Below are 16,174 nucleotides of genomic sequence, written 5' to 3'. Positions count from 1 at the left end.
GATGAGATGTGTGAAGCATTACCAGGAAACTTTACATAGTAAATTACTCATGAACAACAAAGGCTTTGCTCCCTAAACACTCTGGCACAGGCCCAGGGGGGCGGGCAGCATTCCCTTGTACTGAAGATAGACACAAAAATCCGGAGTTACTCAGCGGGACAGGCAGCATCTCCGGAGAGAAGGAATGGGTGACTTCTTCAGATTGGAGAAGAGTCTCGACCCGAAACGTCACCCATTCCTTCACTCCAGAGATGCTGCCTGTCCCGCTGGGTTACTGCAGCTTTTTGTGTCTATCTTCCGTTTAAACCGGCATCTGCAGTTCTTTCCTACACATGCCCTTGTTCTGTCAGGCAGCACAGTGAGATTGCCTCCTACCTAGGTTGGGTGTAAATCTAGGGTTGCCAACTGTCCCGTATTAGCCGGGACATCCCGTATTTTGGGCTAAAGTGATTTGTCCCGCACGGGACTGCCCCTTGTCCCCGTATTAGTAGGGTTGCCAACTTCCTCACTCCCAAATACGGGACAAAGGGTGACTTCACCGCCCCGCGCCCCACGTGACCTCATTCAGCCAGCGGCCACGTGCTCCCACTCCAACAATGGCGGCCGCCCTGGCCGGGAGCACATGGCCGCTGGCTGGGTGAAGTCACGTCGGGTGCGGGGGGCGGTGACGTCACTCTTTGTCCCGTATTTGGGAGTGAGGAAGTTGGCAACCCGATGTAAATCCTGCAGGACTGGGGCATTGATGAGTTCGTCCCCAACCAGTTTAGCGTATACCAGCTTCAAAGTGGATTAAAACTGACCCTGGCATCTGACCCCGTCAAAAACCTTGTGTGGGGGTGTAGGGGTTGAAATTCTCCCCATTGGTGGAGCAGGGAGCACGTGTGCCGCTGGCTGGGTGGGGCGCGGGGCGGTGACATCACCCTTTGTCCCTTATTTGGGAGCGAGGAAGTTGGCAACCCCTACTAATAACGGGACAAAGGCGATCCCGTACGGGACAAACCAATTTAGCCCAAAATACAGGATGTCCTGGCTAATACGGGACAGTTGGCAACCCTAGTGGTGAATGTCGCTTGACCATTCTCCGTGGGATCTTGCTGTGCTCCCTGTCTCCCCCTGTCAGTGCAGAAACAGAAATGCCTCATTGTCTGCTCAGGGGGACTCCTGGTGTTACTGCAGAGCTGGAGAAAGGCATGACATCATTCCCTCAACAACGTCGAGCAGATCATTGCAAGGCAGCGCATGCAAAACACACACACTCTCCTGTCAATATCTGCACAGCAATACAGAAAAAAATCACCACTCAGCCTTCAGTCCGGCAGAAGGTTGGTGTTTAATAAAGAAATGCGTGGGAGATTTGTTTCATTTTCCCCTCGCGTCCACCTGCAGCTCGGATGCATTGTGTTTTAAATGCGGGTTACCGTGGTTATACCAGAGAGAAGGGCGCACGCACACACACACTCACACACTCTCTCTCACACACACACACACACTCACACACTCTCTCACACACACACACACACTCACACACACACTCTCTCACACACACCAAAAACAAATACACTCACACACACACACTCACACTCTCACACACAAAGCCAAATACACACTCTCACACACACAGACACACACACACACACATGCACACACACACTCTCTCTCACACACACTCTCTCTCACACACAGACACAAACACATGCACACACACACATGCACACACACACGCACTCACACTCTCTCACACAGAAGCAAACACATGCACACACAGACACACATGCACACACACACACACACACACAGACTCACACACACAGACACACACACATACACAAAAGCTCAAACACACACAGGCACATGCACATAAACAAAACACGCACACACAAACCTACACTCACTCATACACACACATGCACACACACACATACACTCACATATACACACACACGCACTCACACACACATGCATGCACACATGCATATACACACACATGCATATCCTGTACACACATACAAAACCCTGACATCAGTTGAGCAGAGGAACAACACAAGGCGGATGCTGGTGATTGGCTGTTGATGACATCTTTGCTGTACCTGGGCTATTTTTACCAGCATTACCTCATAGTGTGGATGGGAGGCAGCAGCTCAGTGCCAGTGTTACACAGAGACACAGAGAGAGAGAGAGAGAGAGGGTGCATCCCTCTGCACAAACCAACACAACACAACGCCACACATCAAAGCAGCAGCTTTGTATCTGACCCGCAATAAGGGAGCAAAACAAAAGGTGAGGCAATCTTTTCAATAGCTTAATAGAATGCCGCGCTGTCAGATTCTGTTTGACCGGTGGAAATCCTTATTATTAATCTGAGTTCGTGTGACCGCAAGTTAAAATGTAATTGTTGTCAATGCATTCAAATTCTGGAGGCTTTTCCAGTTGCATCAAAAGTGCATTGTGTGGAGATTGTGACACTGATGTTATTCATTTTATTGTCTCATGTTAATATATATATATATGCGTATATGTTTCTGGATATGTATGTGTGTATGCATCTATTTATCTTTACATATATATTTATATATACACGACTATGTAAAGGTGATTTAAAAATTAATGAATAGATCTGTGAGATATTTATATATGTGTGTGTGTGTGTGTGTGTATATTTGTATGTGCTTTTATATATATATACATGTGTGTGTGTCTATATATATGTGTGTTTATATATATATGTATATAAATATATATGTGTGTATCTATATATATATGTGTGTGTGTATGTGTGTGTGTGCTTATATATATGTATATAAATATATGTGTGTATCTATATATGTGTGCTTATAAATATGTATATAAATATATGTGTATGTCTACATATATATGTGTGCTTATATATATGTATATAAATATGTATATATATATGTGTGTGTATATATATGTGTGTGTGTGTATATATGTGTGTGTGCACTTATATATATGTATATAATTATATACGTGTGTGTGTGTACGTGCTTATATATATGTATATAAATATGTGTGTGTCTATATATATGTGTATGTGCTTATATATATGTATATAATATATACGCACACATATATATATATGTGTATGTGTGCATGTGTGTGTGATTTTAATATATGTATTGTGTGAATAATTGTTCTGTGATTTTATAACATCACAGATAACATATACATAGATATTCTATTATTCGTTTTGAAATCACCTTTGCAGACAGAGTGTTTTAAACATTTAGACGACGTTATAAAATAATATCTGTGCGCTGTGCGTCTGTCAGGTGTGCTGGAGATGTAGGTGAGGGCTGGGTTCTGGAGAGCTTGTTGTAATATGTACACCACCGCTGGGCAGGGTGGTTTAGACGGGATCGAGATATTTATTCCCTTTCCGAAGCAGATGGATGTCGGTGCCTTTCATTGGCGACGGTCTCTGAATGCGAAGCAGGGAATGCGACAGTGCATGTGTGCAGGATGTTGGCTGGGTTGCATTTCGCATGGCTGTGGATTCTGTGGCGTGAGACTACAATGCCAACTAGCTGGCATTATGTGCAGGAAGGAACTGCAGATGCTGCTTTCAACCGAAGGTAGACACAAAAAGCTGGAGTAACTCAGCGGGACAGACAGCATCCCCGGAGAGGAGGAATGGGTGACGTTTTGGGTCGAGACCCTTCTTCAGACTGAAACGTCACCCATTCCTTCTCTCCAGAGAATGCTGCCTGTTCCACTGAGTTACTCCAGCATTGTGTGTCTATCTTTGATGGAATGGAGCCGTTTATGGGAGAGATTAAATGCATTCAAATTCACAGAGGGTCTGAAATGGTAGAAGGGATATGTGTGGCAATGGTGCATATATTTAGGATTAGCACTAATCACATCCACTGTGGAGGCCAAGTCCGTGGATATGTGTAGGGCAGTGGTAGACAAGTGCTTGATGAGAATGGGTGTCAAGGTTTATGGGGAGAAGGCCGGAAAATGGGATTAGGAGGCAGAGATCAGCCATGATTGAATGGCGGAGTAGACTCGATGGGCCGAATGGCCTCATTCTACTCCTATCATTTAAGGCCTTATGAGGACAAAGCCTGGCAGGTAACAGGTGAAGTGAAGGAAGGAACTGCAGACGCTGGTTTAATATGAAGATAGACACAAAGTGCTGGAGTAACTCCGCGAGACAGGCAGCATCCCTGGGGAAAATGGATGGGTGGCGTTTCGAGTCTGAAGAAGGGTCCCGACCCGATTCCTTTTTCTCCAGAGATGCTGCCTGACCCGCTGAGCTACTCCAACATTTTGTCTGTCTTAGGTGAGAGGTGAACATAGGCCGGTGTTCACCTCTTGTCCTGCCCCTCCTCTCTTTCAGCTTTCGTTCCCTCCCCTTACCTCCTCCCCCCCCCCCCCCGATATATAATCAATCTGAAGAAGGGTCCCGACCCGAAACGTCACCCATCCATATTCTCCGTAAAGATGTTGGCTGACCCGCTGAGTTTCTCCAGCACTTTGTGTCCTTGCCTGCAATTCTCAGGTGAATGTCAACACCATTCACAAGAAGAGCAGGGGGAGTAACCCCTTGGTGAGCTGGCCAGTATCTGTCGCTTGGCTAATAGCACAAAAATAGATGCTCTTCTCACTGTCACATCAAGGTTTTTTTGGGAGCTCGCTGTAACCAGCACTGTCTCCCATAGAACAGTGATGACACTCCACTATCTTGCACTACAAGCCCTTTGCGATGTGTCTCACATGGGGGGTGGTGAATCTGTGGAATTCTTCGCCATAGTAGGCTGTGGAGGCCAAGTCAATGGATATTTCTTTAAGGCAGAGATAGATAGATTCTTGATCAGTGCGGGCGTCAGGGGTTAAAGGGAGAAGGCAGGAGAATGGGGTTAGGAGGGAGAGATAGATCAGCCACGATTGAATGGTGGAGTAGACTTGATGGGCCGAACGGCCTAATTCTACTCCTATCACTTGTGATCTTATGACCTCTGGGCTGGGTCAAAGGGGACATCATGGGACAATGATAGATTCTGGAGTGAGCACTTGATGGGACGAATGGCCTAATTCTGCTCCTATTCTGTATGACGTTATGACCTTAAATTCATCTTACTCCCTTCCGAACAATGGCGACTGAAGACTTCCTTCTTCCGCAGGTTCTGATGGCGGGAGACAAGGAGCTGGTGAAGGCCTTGGCTACTGGCCAATTGGCGGCCATGTTGGAGAAACGGGCGGAGCAGGTCCTGGTCATCGACTGCCGCCCCCTGGCTGACTACAACCTTCTGCACGTGCTGAGTGCCGTCAACATCTGCACCTCCACCATGGTCGAGGGACGAGAGTGGCTCGCCGATCTCCTGCCTCCACAATCGCCGGTAATCCCTCAATCTGTTGTCCTTCCTCATCCCTGCTCCCCGCTGAGGCCCCATTCCTGACTGGGGTTGTCGATAGTCCTAGGGGAGGGGGGTCATACAGGCCATTCGGCCCACCGAGTCCATGCCGACCATCAACCACCCATTTGCTCAAATCCTACACTAATCCCATTCCCCCCACATTTCCAGTATCTATCAATAAATCAATCAATAAATCAATCAATCAATAAATCAATCAATAAATCAACCAATCGATCAATCAATCAATCAATCAATCAATCAATCAATCAATCAATCAATCACCTAATCAATCGATCGATCGATCAATCAATCAATCAATCAACCAATCATTCAATCAATCAATCGATCGATCAATCAATCAATCAATCAATCAATCAATCAATCAATCAATCAATCAATCAATCAATCAATCAATCAATCAATCAATCAATCAATCAATCAATCAATCAATCAATCAATCAATCAATCAATCAATCAATCAATCAATCAATCAATCAATCAATCAATCAATCAATCAATCAATCAATCAATCAATCAATCAATCAACCAATTAATCAACCAATTAATCAGCCAATTAATCAACCAATTAATCAATCAACCAATTAATGTGTAGGAAGGAACTACAGGTGCTGGTTTAAACCGAACATAGACACAAAGTGCTGGAGTTACTCAGTGGGACAGGTAGCATCTCTGGAGAGCAGGAATGGCTGATGTTAATTTGTGTCTGATCATTCTGCAGGTGGAAGGAAAGGAGCTGGTGCTGTATGGCCAGGAGGCAGATGATGTCCAGGCCCCTGTATCCGTCGGCAACCTCAACCATCTCCTCAGGGAGGTGAACCACTTCACCAACGTGTATTTACTTAAAGGTACGGACCCTGATTTAAACGGAAGGTCTCTCGCGCAGAACCCGTTCAACAAACCTGTCTGAAACACCTAGTGTGTAGGAAGGAACTGCAGATGCTGATTTAAACTGAAGATAGACACAAAGAGCTGGAGTAACTCAGCGGGACAGACAGCATTTCTGGAGAGAAGGAATGGGTGACATTTCAGGTTCTTTCAGACTGCTCAGGCCAGTCTGATGAAGGGTCTCGACCCGAAACGTCACCTATTCCTTTCTTCCAGAGATGCTCCCTGACCCGCTGAGATACTCCATCATTTTGAGTCTATCTTCAGTCTGAAATACTGTCCACTTTATCGTCTCCTCAATGGTTCTCATCTGACCTGAGACCTTTGGGTATTTTGAAAGCAGACGTTGACAGGTACTTGATTAGGTGAGGGTGTCAAAGGTTACAGGGAGAAGGCAGGAGAATGGGGTTGAGTGGGAAAGATAGGTCAGCCATGATTGAATGGTGGAGAAGACTTGATGGGCTGAATGGCCTCATTCTGCTCCTGTGACTTATGAAGTGAGAATCTCTTTCCCTTGCTGGGTCTGTCTTATGAACCATGACTTATGGACTTGGGGCGGCACGGTGGCGCAGTGGTAGAGTTGTTGCCTCACAGCGCCAGAGACACGGGCTCGATCTTGAATACGGGTGCTGTCTGTAAGGAGTTTGTACGTTCTCCCCGTGACCTGCGTGGGTTTTCTCCGGGTGCTCAGGTTTCCTCCCACACTCCAAAGACGTGCGGGTTTGTAGGTTAATTAGCTTCGGTAAATTTGTAATGTGTCCCTTGTGTGTGTAGGTAAGATAGTGTTAATGTACGGGGTGTTCGCTGGTCGGCGCGGACTCGGTGGGACGAAGGGCCTGTTTCCACGCTGTATCTCTAAACTAAACTAAACAAAACTCACTTGGGAACTGATCTTGAAGCCGCCTGTTCCCCTTCCTTTGCCCTGCTGTGAACTCTGTGGTGTTGTTATTTTACAGGGGGCTTTGTGGAATTCTCCTCCTGCTTTCCCAGCCTGTGTGAAGGGAAGGCTCCCAGCCTGGGCTGCAGCCTCTCTCAGCCCTGCCTGTCCACCACTGACCTGGGCCCTACTCAGATCCTGCCCTGCTTCTACCTGGGCTCCCAGACCGACGTCCTCAACAAGGTTGGTACGGCACAGAGGAGCGCCAGTGTGTAGCTCTGTCACATAGGAGAGCCAGTGTGTAACTCTGCCACAGAGGAGTGCCAGTGTGTAGCTCTGTCACATAGGAGCGCCAGTGTGTAGCTCTGTCACAGAGGAGCGCCAGTGTGTAGCTCTGTCACAGAGGAGCGCCAGTGTGTAGCTCTGCCACATAGGAGCGCCAGTGTGTAGCTCTGTCACAGAGGCATGCCAGTGTACCTCTGGCATAGAGGAGTGCCAGTGTGTAACTATGTCACAGAGGCATGCCAGTGTAGCTCTGTCACAGAGGAGCGCCAATGTGTAGCTCTGTCACAGAGGAGCGCCAGTGAAGCTCTGTCACAGAGGAGCACCAGTGTATCTCTGGCACAGATCCATGCCAGTGTAGCTCTGGCACAGATCCATGCCAGTGTACAGCTCTGGCATAGAATGGGCAGACAGTCCAAACCTTTCATAGATAGGGTAGACAGGATAATAAGAACCTTTTGTAGATTAGGGCAGACGGTCAGAACCTTTTGTGGATACCATAGTCTAGACCAGTGCTTCTTAAAATCATTCACCCTTGAGTCTTTATCACAACATTTCATTCACCCTCGACTATAAATGTTCTTATGTTTTTTGGTGATTTTCGTCATATTCTCCCTTGTGTATAATTTTTATATATACACCCTTCATGCACCCCTCTAGTTTCATTCACCCTTGGGTGAATCGTTCACCAGTTTAAGAAACAGTGGTGTAAACGGTCAGACTCCCACAGACGGGGTAGACAGGTCGGGTGCCCAGAACCTTTCAGCTAAAGTGTGAAAACGCACATCTCCAGATTCAGGGACAGTTTCTTCCCAGCTGTTATCAGGCAACTGAACCATCCTACCACAACCAGAGAGCAGTGCTGAACTACTGTCTACCTCATTGGGGACCCTCGGACTATCCTTGATCGGACTTTGCTGGCTTTATCTTGCACTAAACGTTATTCCCTTATCACGCATCTGTAAACGGCTAGATTGTAATCATGTATTTATAATCATGTATAATAATGATGTAATCATGATTGTAATTGTAGTCTTTCCACTGACTGGTTAGCCTGCAACAGAAGCTTTTCACGTGACAATAAACTAAACTGATTTTATTTCCCCTGCAGGATCTAATGGTTCAGAACAGGATCACACACATCCTGAACGTGAGCAGCAACTGTCCGAAGCCTGCCTTCATCCCGGACAGTCACTTCCTGAGGATCCCAGTCAACGACAGCTACTGTGATAGCCTCCTCCCCTGGCTCAACAAGTCGGTGGAATTTATAGGTAGGTTGAAGGCGTGAGATACGGACCTAGAATATGTAGCAAGGAACTGCAGATGCTGATTCACATCAGCCATTTAGATTTTTTTAGATTTAGAGATATAGCGCCGAAACAGGCCCTTCGGCCCACCGAGTCCGTGCCGCCCAGCGATCCCCGCACATTAACACTATCCGACACACACTAGGGACAATTTTTACATTTACCCAGTCAATTAACCTACACACCTGTACGTCTTTGGAGTGTGGGAGGAGACCGAAGATCTCGGGGAAAACCCACGCAGGTCACGGGGAGAACGTACAAACTTCGTACAGACGGCGGCCGTAGTCAGGATCGAACCTGAGTCTCCGGCGCTGCATTCGCTGTAAGGCAGCAACTCTACCGCTGTGCCACCGTGCCGCCCACGATTGAATGGCGGAATAGACTTGATGGGCCGAATGGCCTAATTCTACTTTCACTTATATACACACACTGAACTTTCTCTCTCATTTATCATATTGTTTACAGTGTACTTTGTTTACATATTCTGTTGTGCTGCTGCAAGTAAGAGTTTCCTTGTTCTATCTGGAACACACGACAATAAAACACTCTGTGCTCTCTTGACTCTGGACTCTCTTTTTTCTTTCCTGCTCACCCCTTGTGTTTCTCCGACAGACGAGGTGCGGGCGACACGCTGCCGTGTTCTCGTCCACTGCTTGGCCGGTATATCCCGATCTGCGGCGATAGCAATTGCTTACGTCATGAGGACATTGGACCTGCCTTTGGACGATGCCTACAGGTATGATGAATCTGGGCAGAGGGACCTTGTGTAAGTTGAGGGTATGGTGTTCAGTTTAGTTTAGTTTAGAGATACAGCGCAGAAACAGGCCCTTCGGCCCGCCGAGCCCGCGCCGACCAGCGATCCCCGCACACTTACGCTACCCTACAAACACACGAGGCACAATTATTATTTTTTTAAACGCATACGCCAAGCCAATTAACCTACAAACCTGTACGCCTTTGGAGTGCGAGAGGAAACCGAAGATCTCGGAGAAAACCCACGCGGGTCACGGGGAGAACGGACAAACTCTGTGCAGACAGAGAATGATGGGTGCCTGGAACGCACTGCCAGGGGCAGTGGTGGAGGCAGATATGGTGTTTAAGAGGCTTTTAGATAGGCACATAGCAGTGTACGGGGGATAGAGGGATATGAATCAAGTACAGGCAGATGAGATCAATTTAAATTGGCATCATGCTTGCAAATAGACATTGTGGGCCGAGGGGGCCTTTATCTGTGCAGTACTGTCACAGATTAGTTCAAATTGACAATATGTTCGGCACTAACATTACACTGTGCTATTCTGAGGAATTCATTGCCACAGAAGGCTGCGGAGGACAGCATTGGGTATTTTTAAGGCGCAGGTTGACAGATTCTTGATTAGTGTGGGTGTCAGAGGTTATGGGGAGAAGGCAGGAGAATGGAGTTGAGATGGAGAGATAGATCAGCCATGATTGAATGGCAGAGTGGACTTGATGGGCCGAGTGGCCCAAGTCTGCTCCTATGTCTTATGAACTTATGAATTTACTATGGTCTATGTTTTTTTTAATGCAAGTATAAATTGCTGGGTGTCGATTAACATGATCCTACATCCACCAGGTATGTGAAAGACCGGAGACCCACAATATCCCCCAACTTCAACTTCCTGGGCCAGTTAGTGGAGTACGAGAAGACCATCCAAGTCCACGCTTGTGCCCAGGTGACCCAACTCCACCATAGCCCAGCAGATGCCCAAGGAGGGGTGTGCAGATCCCAGTGTGGCACCAGTGAAGGGTATGGCGAAGACCGTCAGATGCTGATCCCTGTCCTTCCAGACCAACGTCCGGCCGAGCTGGACAGTGGCACCCGCAAGCTCGCCAGGAGCTGTGAGGATGTCAGCCCGGAGATGGCAGGCCTGGGCCTGGGCATCGCCAACCTGCGTCTCTCGCCGGGGCGTGCGGCCCATGCCAGCTGCATGAAGTGGTCCTTCTCGCTGGATGTGAAGGCCGCCTATCCGTCCGTCCCGCCCGTCGGCTTCCCCCGGACCCCGCTGCCCGCGGAGACGGGCCCCGTCCCAAAGCTGTTGGGACTCGGGGGCAAGTTAGCGGCCGGCACCTTCAACCCCTTCACCCTGTTGTTCGGCAGCGGCAGGAGGGGGCGTGGAGGGAAGGAGGACAACCCGCCCAGAGGGGGAGGGGGCGGAGGAGGAGGTGGGGGCACCGCCCAGACGCTGAGGCCCCAGCGGAGGTTCAGCGGACATCCCCCTCCCACTAGCCCGGACCATGGACCTGCTCGGCCACCCTGCCCCGCTCACAAGGAGGACGGCGCCCCTGGTGGTCCCAGGCTGCCGTTGACGTTGCCCATTCCCAATGACGTTGCCCAGCCAAAGTCTCCGCTCCTCAATTACAGCACGTGCCTGCTAACTGTGCGCACCAAGAGGACAGAACTCTCCCTGTTTGACCACCCATACAGCGGCCCCATCAAAGCCAACCACGTCACGGGGAACACCACCCTCTACGCTGAAAACATGGTGAAATCGTAATCCCGCTTCCCAACCCATCTCATCGTCTCTCCAAGATGGCTTCACCCAAGAGGAGGACAAGGAGGTCAAAAGGGTTGTCCTTTGACCTTTAGCCCCCCGGCTCTGACTTTCGTTGACTTTGCTATTGGTCGCGAGCTGGTACAAATGTCCCCACCCCCATCCCCCAGTGACCCGAGGATGACTTTCTACCAAACCTCACTTGAAGCAGGGCAACACCAGTGTGCACACTTACCCTCAGAAGCTGGTGGGCTCTTGCGTGAACACACACACGGGAACGCAGCGAAACCCGCCCGAAGGGTTTTTTGTTCTCGTTAGAATTAAAACTTGACATTTTTGAGGAGAGAGGGGAAAAAAAAAATTAGTTTGGAGTTAGGACCAAAACTGTTGGGATGGGAAAAAGTGTTCAGAATTCCTGAGGGGGAAAAAAAAAGAGCTTCAAGCTAAATCTATTTCCAGGGGTCACGGTGAGATCTGAAACCCAGGGATCTGTTTTTTTGATTGAGTGCCGGGGTGCTGAAGTTTGTGAATACTGAAGGTTTCTGGACTTTAGGTACTCTGCATGGAACGAGAACAAGGATACCTTTGCTGCTAAGACCCAGGGAATGTCCTTAATGGAATTGAAATGGACACAAGTCAACCGCTGGGACTGATAGAAGCTTTGACTTTTAACTGAACACTCTGCCGAGCGTATTTGAGTGATTATGTGCAATGTGGTCTTGAAACACGGCTTGCAGAGCCAGCCCTAGTGGTCTATTCCCCGAGATGCTGGGTTGCACATGGCCTTTGGAGGCAGCAGGCTTCGATGGGGTGAATGGCCTCTGTGGGACTCTTTTTCTTTTGTCTTTATACAGATGGGTAGGGGGAGGGGGGAGGGGGGAGGGGTGTGTATCTGGTTTTGTACGTCAGTGTGTGAAGCCATGGATGATACGTGTTAGTTCGGAAAGGTTGTGTTATTTGATTTGATGTTAGCTTAGACTTCTGGCTCCGTGTTCTGGAAAGGGTAACATTGCTTTACGTTGATCACTGAATGGAGGGGCAACTTTCAATGGGCAAGAATTAACCAGCTACATCTTCCACCTACATTCATTTCTCCAGCTTCACAATTTGCAACTTTTAGTTTAGTTAAGAGATACAGTGTGGTTACAGATGCTTCAGCCCATTGGGTCCGTGCCGACCGGCAATCACCCCGTACACTAGCACTATCCTACACACACACACACACACACACACACACACACACACACACACACACACCAGGGACAATTTATAATCTTTACCGAAGTTCAATTAACCTACAAAGTAGCACGTCTTTGGAGTGTGGGAGGAAACCGGAGAAAACCCACGCATGCCACGGGGAGAACGTACAAACTCCGTACAGACAGCACCTGTAGTCAGGATCGATCCTGGGCCTCTGGCGCTGTGAGGCAGCAACTCTATCACTGCGCCACTGTGCCGCCTTTATCCTTTTGGACTCACACCTGCTTTTTCATCTCTGAGCTTTGCCCAATAATCTGCCGATCGAAAACCCCTGCAATCAGTCTGAAGACTGGTTAGCACGCAACAAAAGCTTTTCACTGTACCTCGGGACACGTATAACATAAAACTAAACTAAACTGAAGGGTCCCGACCCAAAACATCACCTATCCATGTTCTCCAGAGGTGATGCCTGATCCGCTGAGTTACTCCAGCACTTTACGTCTGATGTAAACCAGCATCTGCAGTAACTTCAAACGTTTGCAGAATGTACAAACAAGCTCCCGCAGTCAGGATGGAACCCGGGACTCTGGCGCTGGGAGGCAGCAGCAGCAGCTGCGCTCAAAGGGCTGAATGGCCTCCTCCTGCACCTATTTTCTATGTTCTTTTTCTATGTTAACCCTCCAAGCAGATTCAGTCTAAAAAAACAAACAAACTCCAGGACGATTAGAATCCTGCGATCACTGAAACCAGACCTAATACAGAGCAGAGCAGAGCAGAACGTCAGATGTAGATTGTAGATGTAGCCGTCATTAGTTCCCCAGCATTAGTTTCCTGGATCTAAGGAGATGTCTGGCATTGGGACTGGAAACAATAGGCTGCAGTTCTTACAAGAAACAAGGCACATTCTCAAGGCCAGCGTAGGAGGGCAGCTTTGCACTCAGTCCTAGCTGTCTTTGGATTGTTTGATGGGCCTGTACTGAGCACAAGTTTACAAGTTATAGGAGCAGAATCAGGCCATTTGGCCCTTCGAGTCTACTCCGCCATTCAATCATGGCTGATCTCTGCCTCCTAATCCCATTTTCCTCCCCATAACCCTTGACACCCGTTCTAATCAGGAATTTGTCCATCTCTGCCTTAAAAATATCCACTGACTTGGCCTCCACAGCCCTCTGTGTCAATGAGTTTCATTGATTAACTAGCCTCTGACTAAAGAAGTTCCTCCTCACCTCCTTTCTAAAAGAGCATCCTTTAATCCTGAGGCTATGACCTCTGCTCCTAGACTCTCCCACCAGTGGAAACATCCTTTCCACATCCGCTCTATCCAAGCCTTTCATTATTCTGTAAGTTTCAATGAGGTCCCCGCCTCAACCTTCTAAACCCCAGCGAGTACAGCCCACGCCGTCAAACGCTCATCGTGAGTTAACCCACTCATTCCTGGAATCATTCTTGCAAACCTCCTCTGGAGCCTCTCCAGGGCCAGCACATCCTTCCTCAGATATGGGGCCCAAGCTGCTGCCTCTCAGCAACAGAGCCTCCGGTTCGGCCCTGACCTAGGGTTTCTGCCTGTGTGGAGTTTTCACGTTCCCCCTGCGACCCACGTGGGTTTCCTCTGGGTGCTCCGGTATCCACCCACGCACCAAAGACAGGCGGGTTTGTGGGTGAATCGGCCCTCTGTAAAATTGCCCCTGGTGTTTAAGGAGTGGATGCGAAAGTGGGATAACATGGGACTAGCGCGAATGGGTGGTCGGTGGTCGGCGTGGACTCGATGGGCCGAAGGGTGTGAATTCCATGCTGTATCTCTAGACTAAATGAGTTTAGAGAATTTGAGAATTTGCAGATGAGATCAGTTTAACTTGACATCATGTTTAGCACGGACATTGTGGGCTGAAGGGCCTGTTCCTGTGCTGTACTGTTCTATGTTCTATGTTCTCAATTATAGAGGCCAGCTTGACCTTGCATTTAAATAATCTACGATGCATTGGAGCAGCATGTGTGGGGTTTATTTTGCATGAAGATTGTTGTCATGGTTTCTTACCTAAATGTTGATTAAAAATGTTCTCGTTTTCTATTGATGGATTACTTTTTGTGTTTCTGATTTCATCAATGGGATGAAAAGCAGAATTTTGACACGTTCCCTCAATGTAATTTATGAAATTGTTCCTTCAATGCGTTCTTTCCGGGAAGAAGGTGTTTTTATACGACCGGTGAGATTCCTAGCCACATCTTTTCATCTTTGCTCTGTCTGGGTCTTTGTCCGAACCCAGCCTGCCTTTCCCACCTTCCATTGTCGAAACCAGGAGGTTTTTTTGCCGAAACCTCTTCCCAAAGTTTTCACTTCGTTTTGTGGTGACCTTGGTTCAGGGATGTGAACATCACAAGCTACGCCGGCAGTTCGGCCCGTTCCTAAACTGCTGGATCTTTTCAGAGGGCAGTTGGGTGGCGCAGCGGGTAGAGCCGCTGCCTCCAACAGCGCCGGAGACCCGAGGTCGATCCTGACCTCGGGTGCTGTCCGTGTGGAGTTGGCACGCTCTTTCGGTGACTGACTGAGTTCCCTCCATTTTCCTCCCATTTCCCAACGACGTGCGGGTTTGTAGGTTAATTTTCCCTCTGTAAAATCACCACAAGTGTGTAGGGAGTGGATGAGAAAGTGGGATAACATGGAACTAGTGTCAACTGGTGATCGATGGTGGGCCGAAAGGCCTGTTTCCAATGCATCTCCACATTAAAAAGACAACTCCATTGTTAGGTCTGGAGTCACATATAAACTAGACTGGGTAAGACACTGTCAACTCCCTTCCCTGAAGGCCATTCATGAACGGGATAGATTATCGAACAATAATTCAGTCATTTTGACATCACCACGACTGCAATTTTTTATTTTAGATTTATTTGATGACAGAACTAGAATTCCCCAGAGTATGGATTTGAACTTGTGTAACTAGACGCCGCCTAGTAACTTATCCGTGATACCACCATGTTCTGGCTGTGGATTGAGTCTTTTTCGGACGGATCTTTTCCCATTAGCTACAACGATTCCCCATTTCACAAACGTTCCTGATTTTTTTTTTCCTGAACTGCTCGGAGATTGGAAGGGAAATCTCACTCCAGCTTCAGAGCGATGAAGATTACAGGGTTGTTTCACCAAGAAGCTCGAATGGTCTAGACTCTGGCAACGACCCAATGTGTCTCCATAGAAGCCAATGTCAACGCTGCGCACTGGCTTGCAGGAGTACCCTCAGTAAAGAATGTGTTTCTTATTGATATTTTGTATTTGGTATTGAAGGTCTCCGGTATTTTTTTAACTTCTATTGAAGTATTTAAATAAAGTGAATTTGTCTGAAAGTGAATTTCATCTCCCTTTGTATCATGAAACTCATTCAGGGTACAGGAATCTCAAGAGTGTCTCATTTACAACGGAACAGTGAAATTCTTACTTGCTGCAGCCTAACTGACCCACGAATGCTATAATACACAGGTAATATATACCGATCAAATACGCAGTCCATTAATAACCGTGATTAGGATGGCACTGTGGGGGGGGAAGCTGGTAGATCTGCCGTCTCACAGCGCCAGAGACCCGTGTTCGATTCTAACATCAGGTGCTATCTGTGTGGAGTTTGCATGTTCTCCCAGTGACCGTGTGGGTTTCTCCTGGGTGCTCTGGGTTCCTCCTACATCCCAAAGATGTGCGGGTTTGTAGGTTAATTGGCC

At 48.0% G+C, this 16,174-nt stretch overlaps 1 protein-coding gene across 1 annotated transcript; it reads left to right on the top strand.

The window, feature by feature from the left end:
• The first annotated feature begins 2,120 nt into the window (after positions 1 to 2,120).
• On the top strand, positions 2,121 to 15,784 carry LOC144611488 (dual specificity protein phosphatase 8-like). The gene is made up of 7 exons (XM_078430620.1): positions 2,121 to 2,277; positions 5,145 to 5,360; positions 6,118 to 6,244; positions 7,241 to 7,404; positions 8,555 to 8,714; positions 9,363 to 9,486; positions 10,345 to 15,784. The coding sequence occupies exons 2-7, from the start codon at positions 5,151 to 5,153 to the stop codon at positions 11,264 to 11,266; spliced, it is 1,707 nt and encodes a 568-aa protein (XP_078286746.1). The 5' UTR covers positions 2,121 to 2,277; positions 5,145 to 5,150; the 3' UTR covers positions 11,267 to 15,784.
• The last annotated feature ends 390 nt before the right edge of the window (positions 15,785 to 16,174 follow it).

The sequence above is a fragment of the Rhinoraja longicauda genome, chromosome 40, assembly GCF_053455715.1.
Source record: "Rhinoraja longicauda isolate Sanriku21f chromosome 40, sRhiLon1.1, whole genome shotgun sequence".
Taxonomy (NCBI): Eukaryota; Metazoa; Chordata; class Chondrichthyes; order Rajiformes; family Arhynchobatidae; genus Rhinoraja; species Rhinoraja longicauda.
This window is presented reverse-complemented; position numbering and strand designations above follow the sequence as displayed.

What these genes read in the sequence shown, in the direction of transcription:
- LOC144611488 (XM_078430620.1), top strand. Translation starts at nt 5,151, where the DNA reads ATGGCGGGAGACAAGGAGCTGGTGAAGGCCTTGGCTACTGGCCAATTG. An exon ending in CAAGTCGGTGGAATTTATAG is followed by an intron (nt 8,715 to 9,362) that starts GTAGGTTGAAGG and finishes TTTCTCCGACAG; the next exon opens with ACGAGGTGCGGGCGACACGC. An exon ending in CCTTTGGACGATGCCTACAG is followed by an intron (nt 9,487 to 10,344) that starts GTATGATGAATC and finishes TACATCCACCAG; the next exon opens with GTATGTGAAAGACCGGAGAC.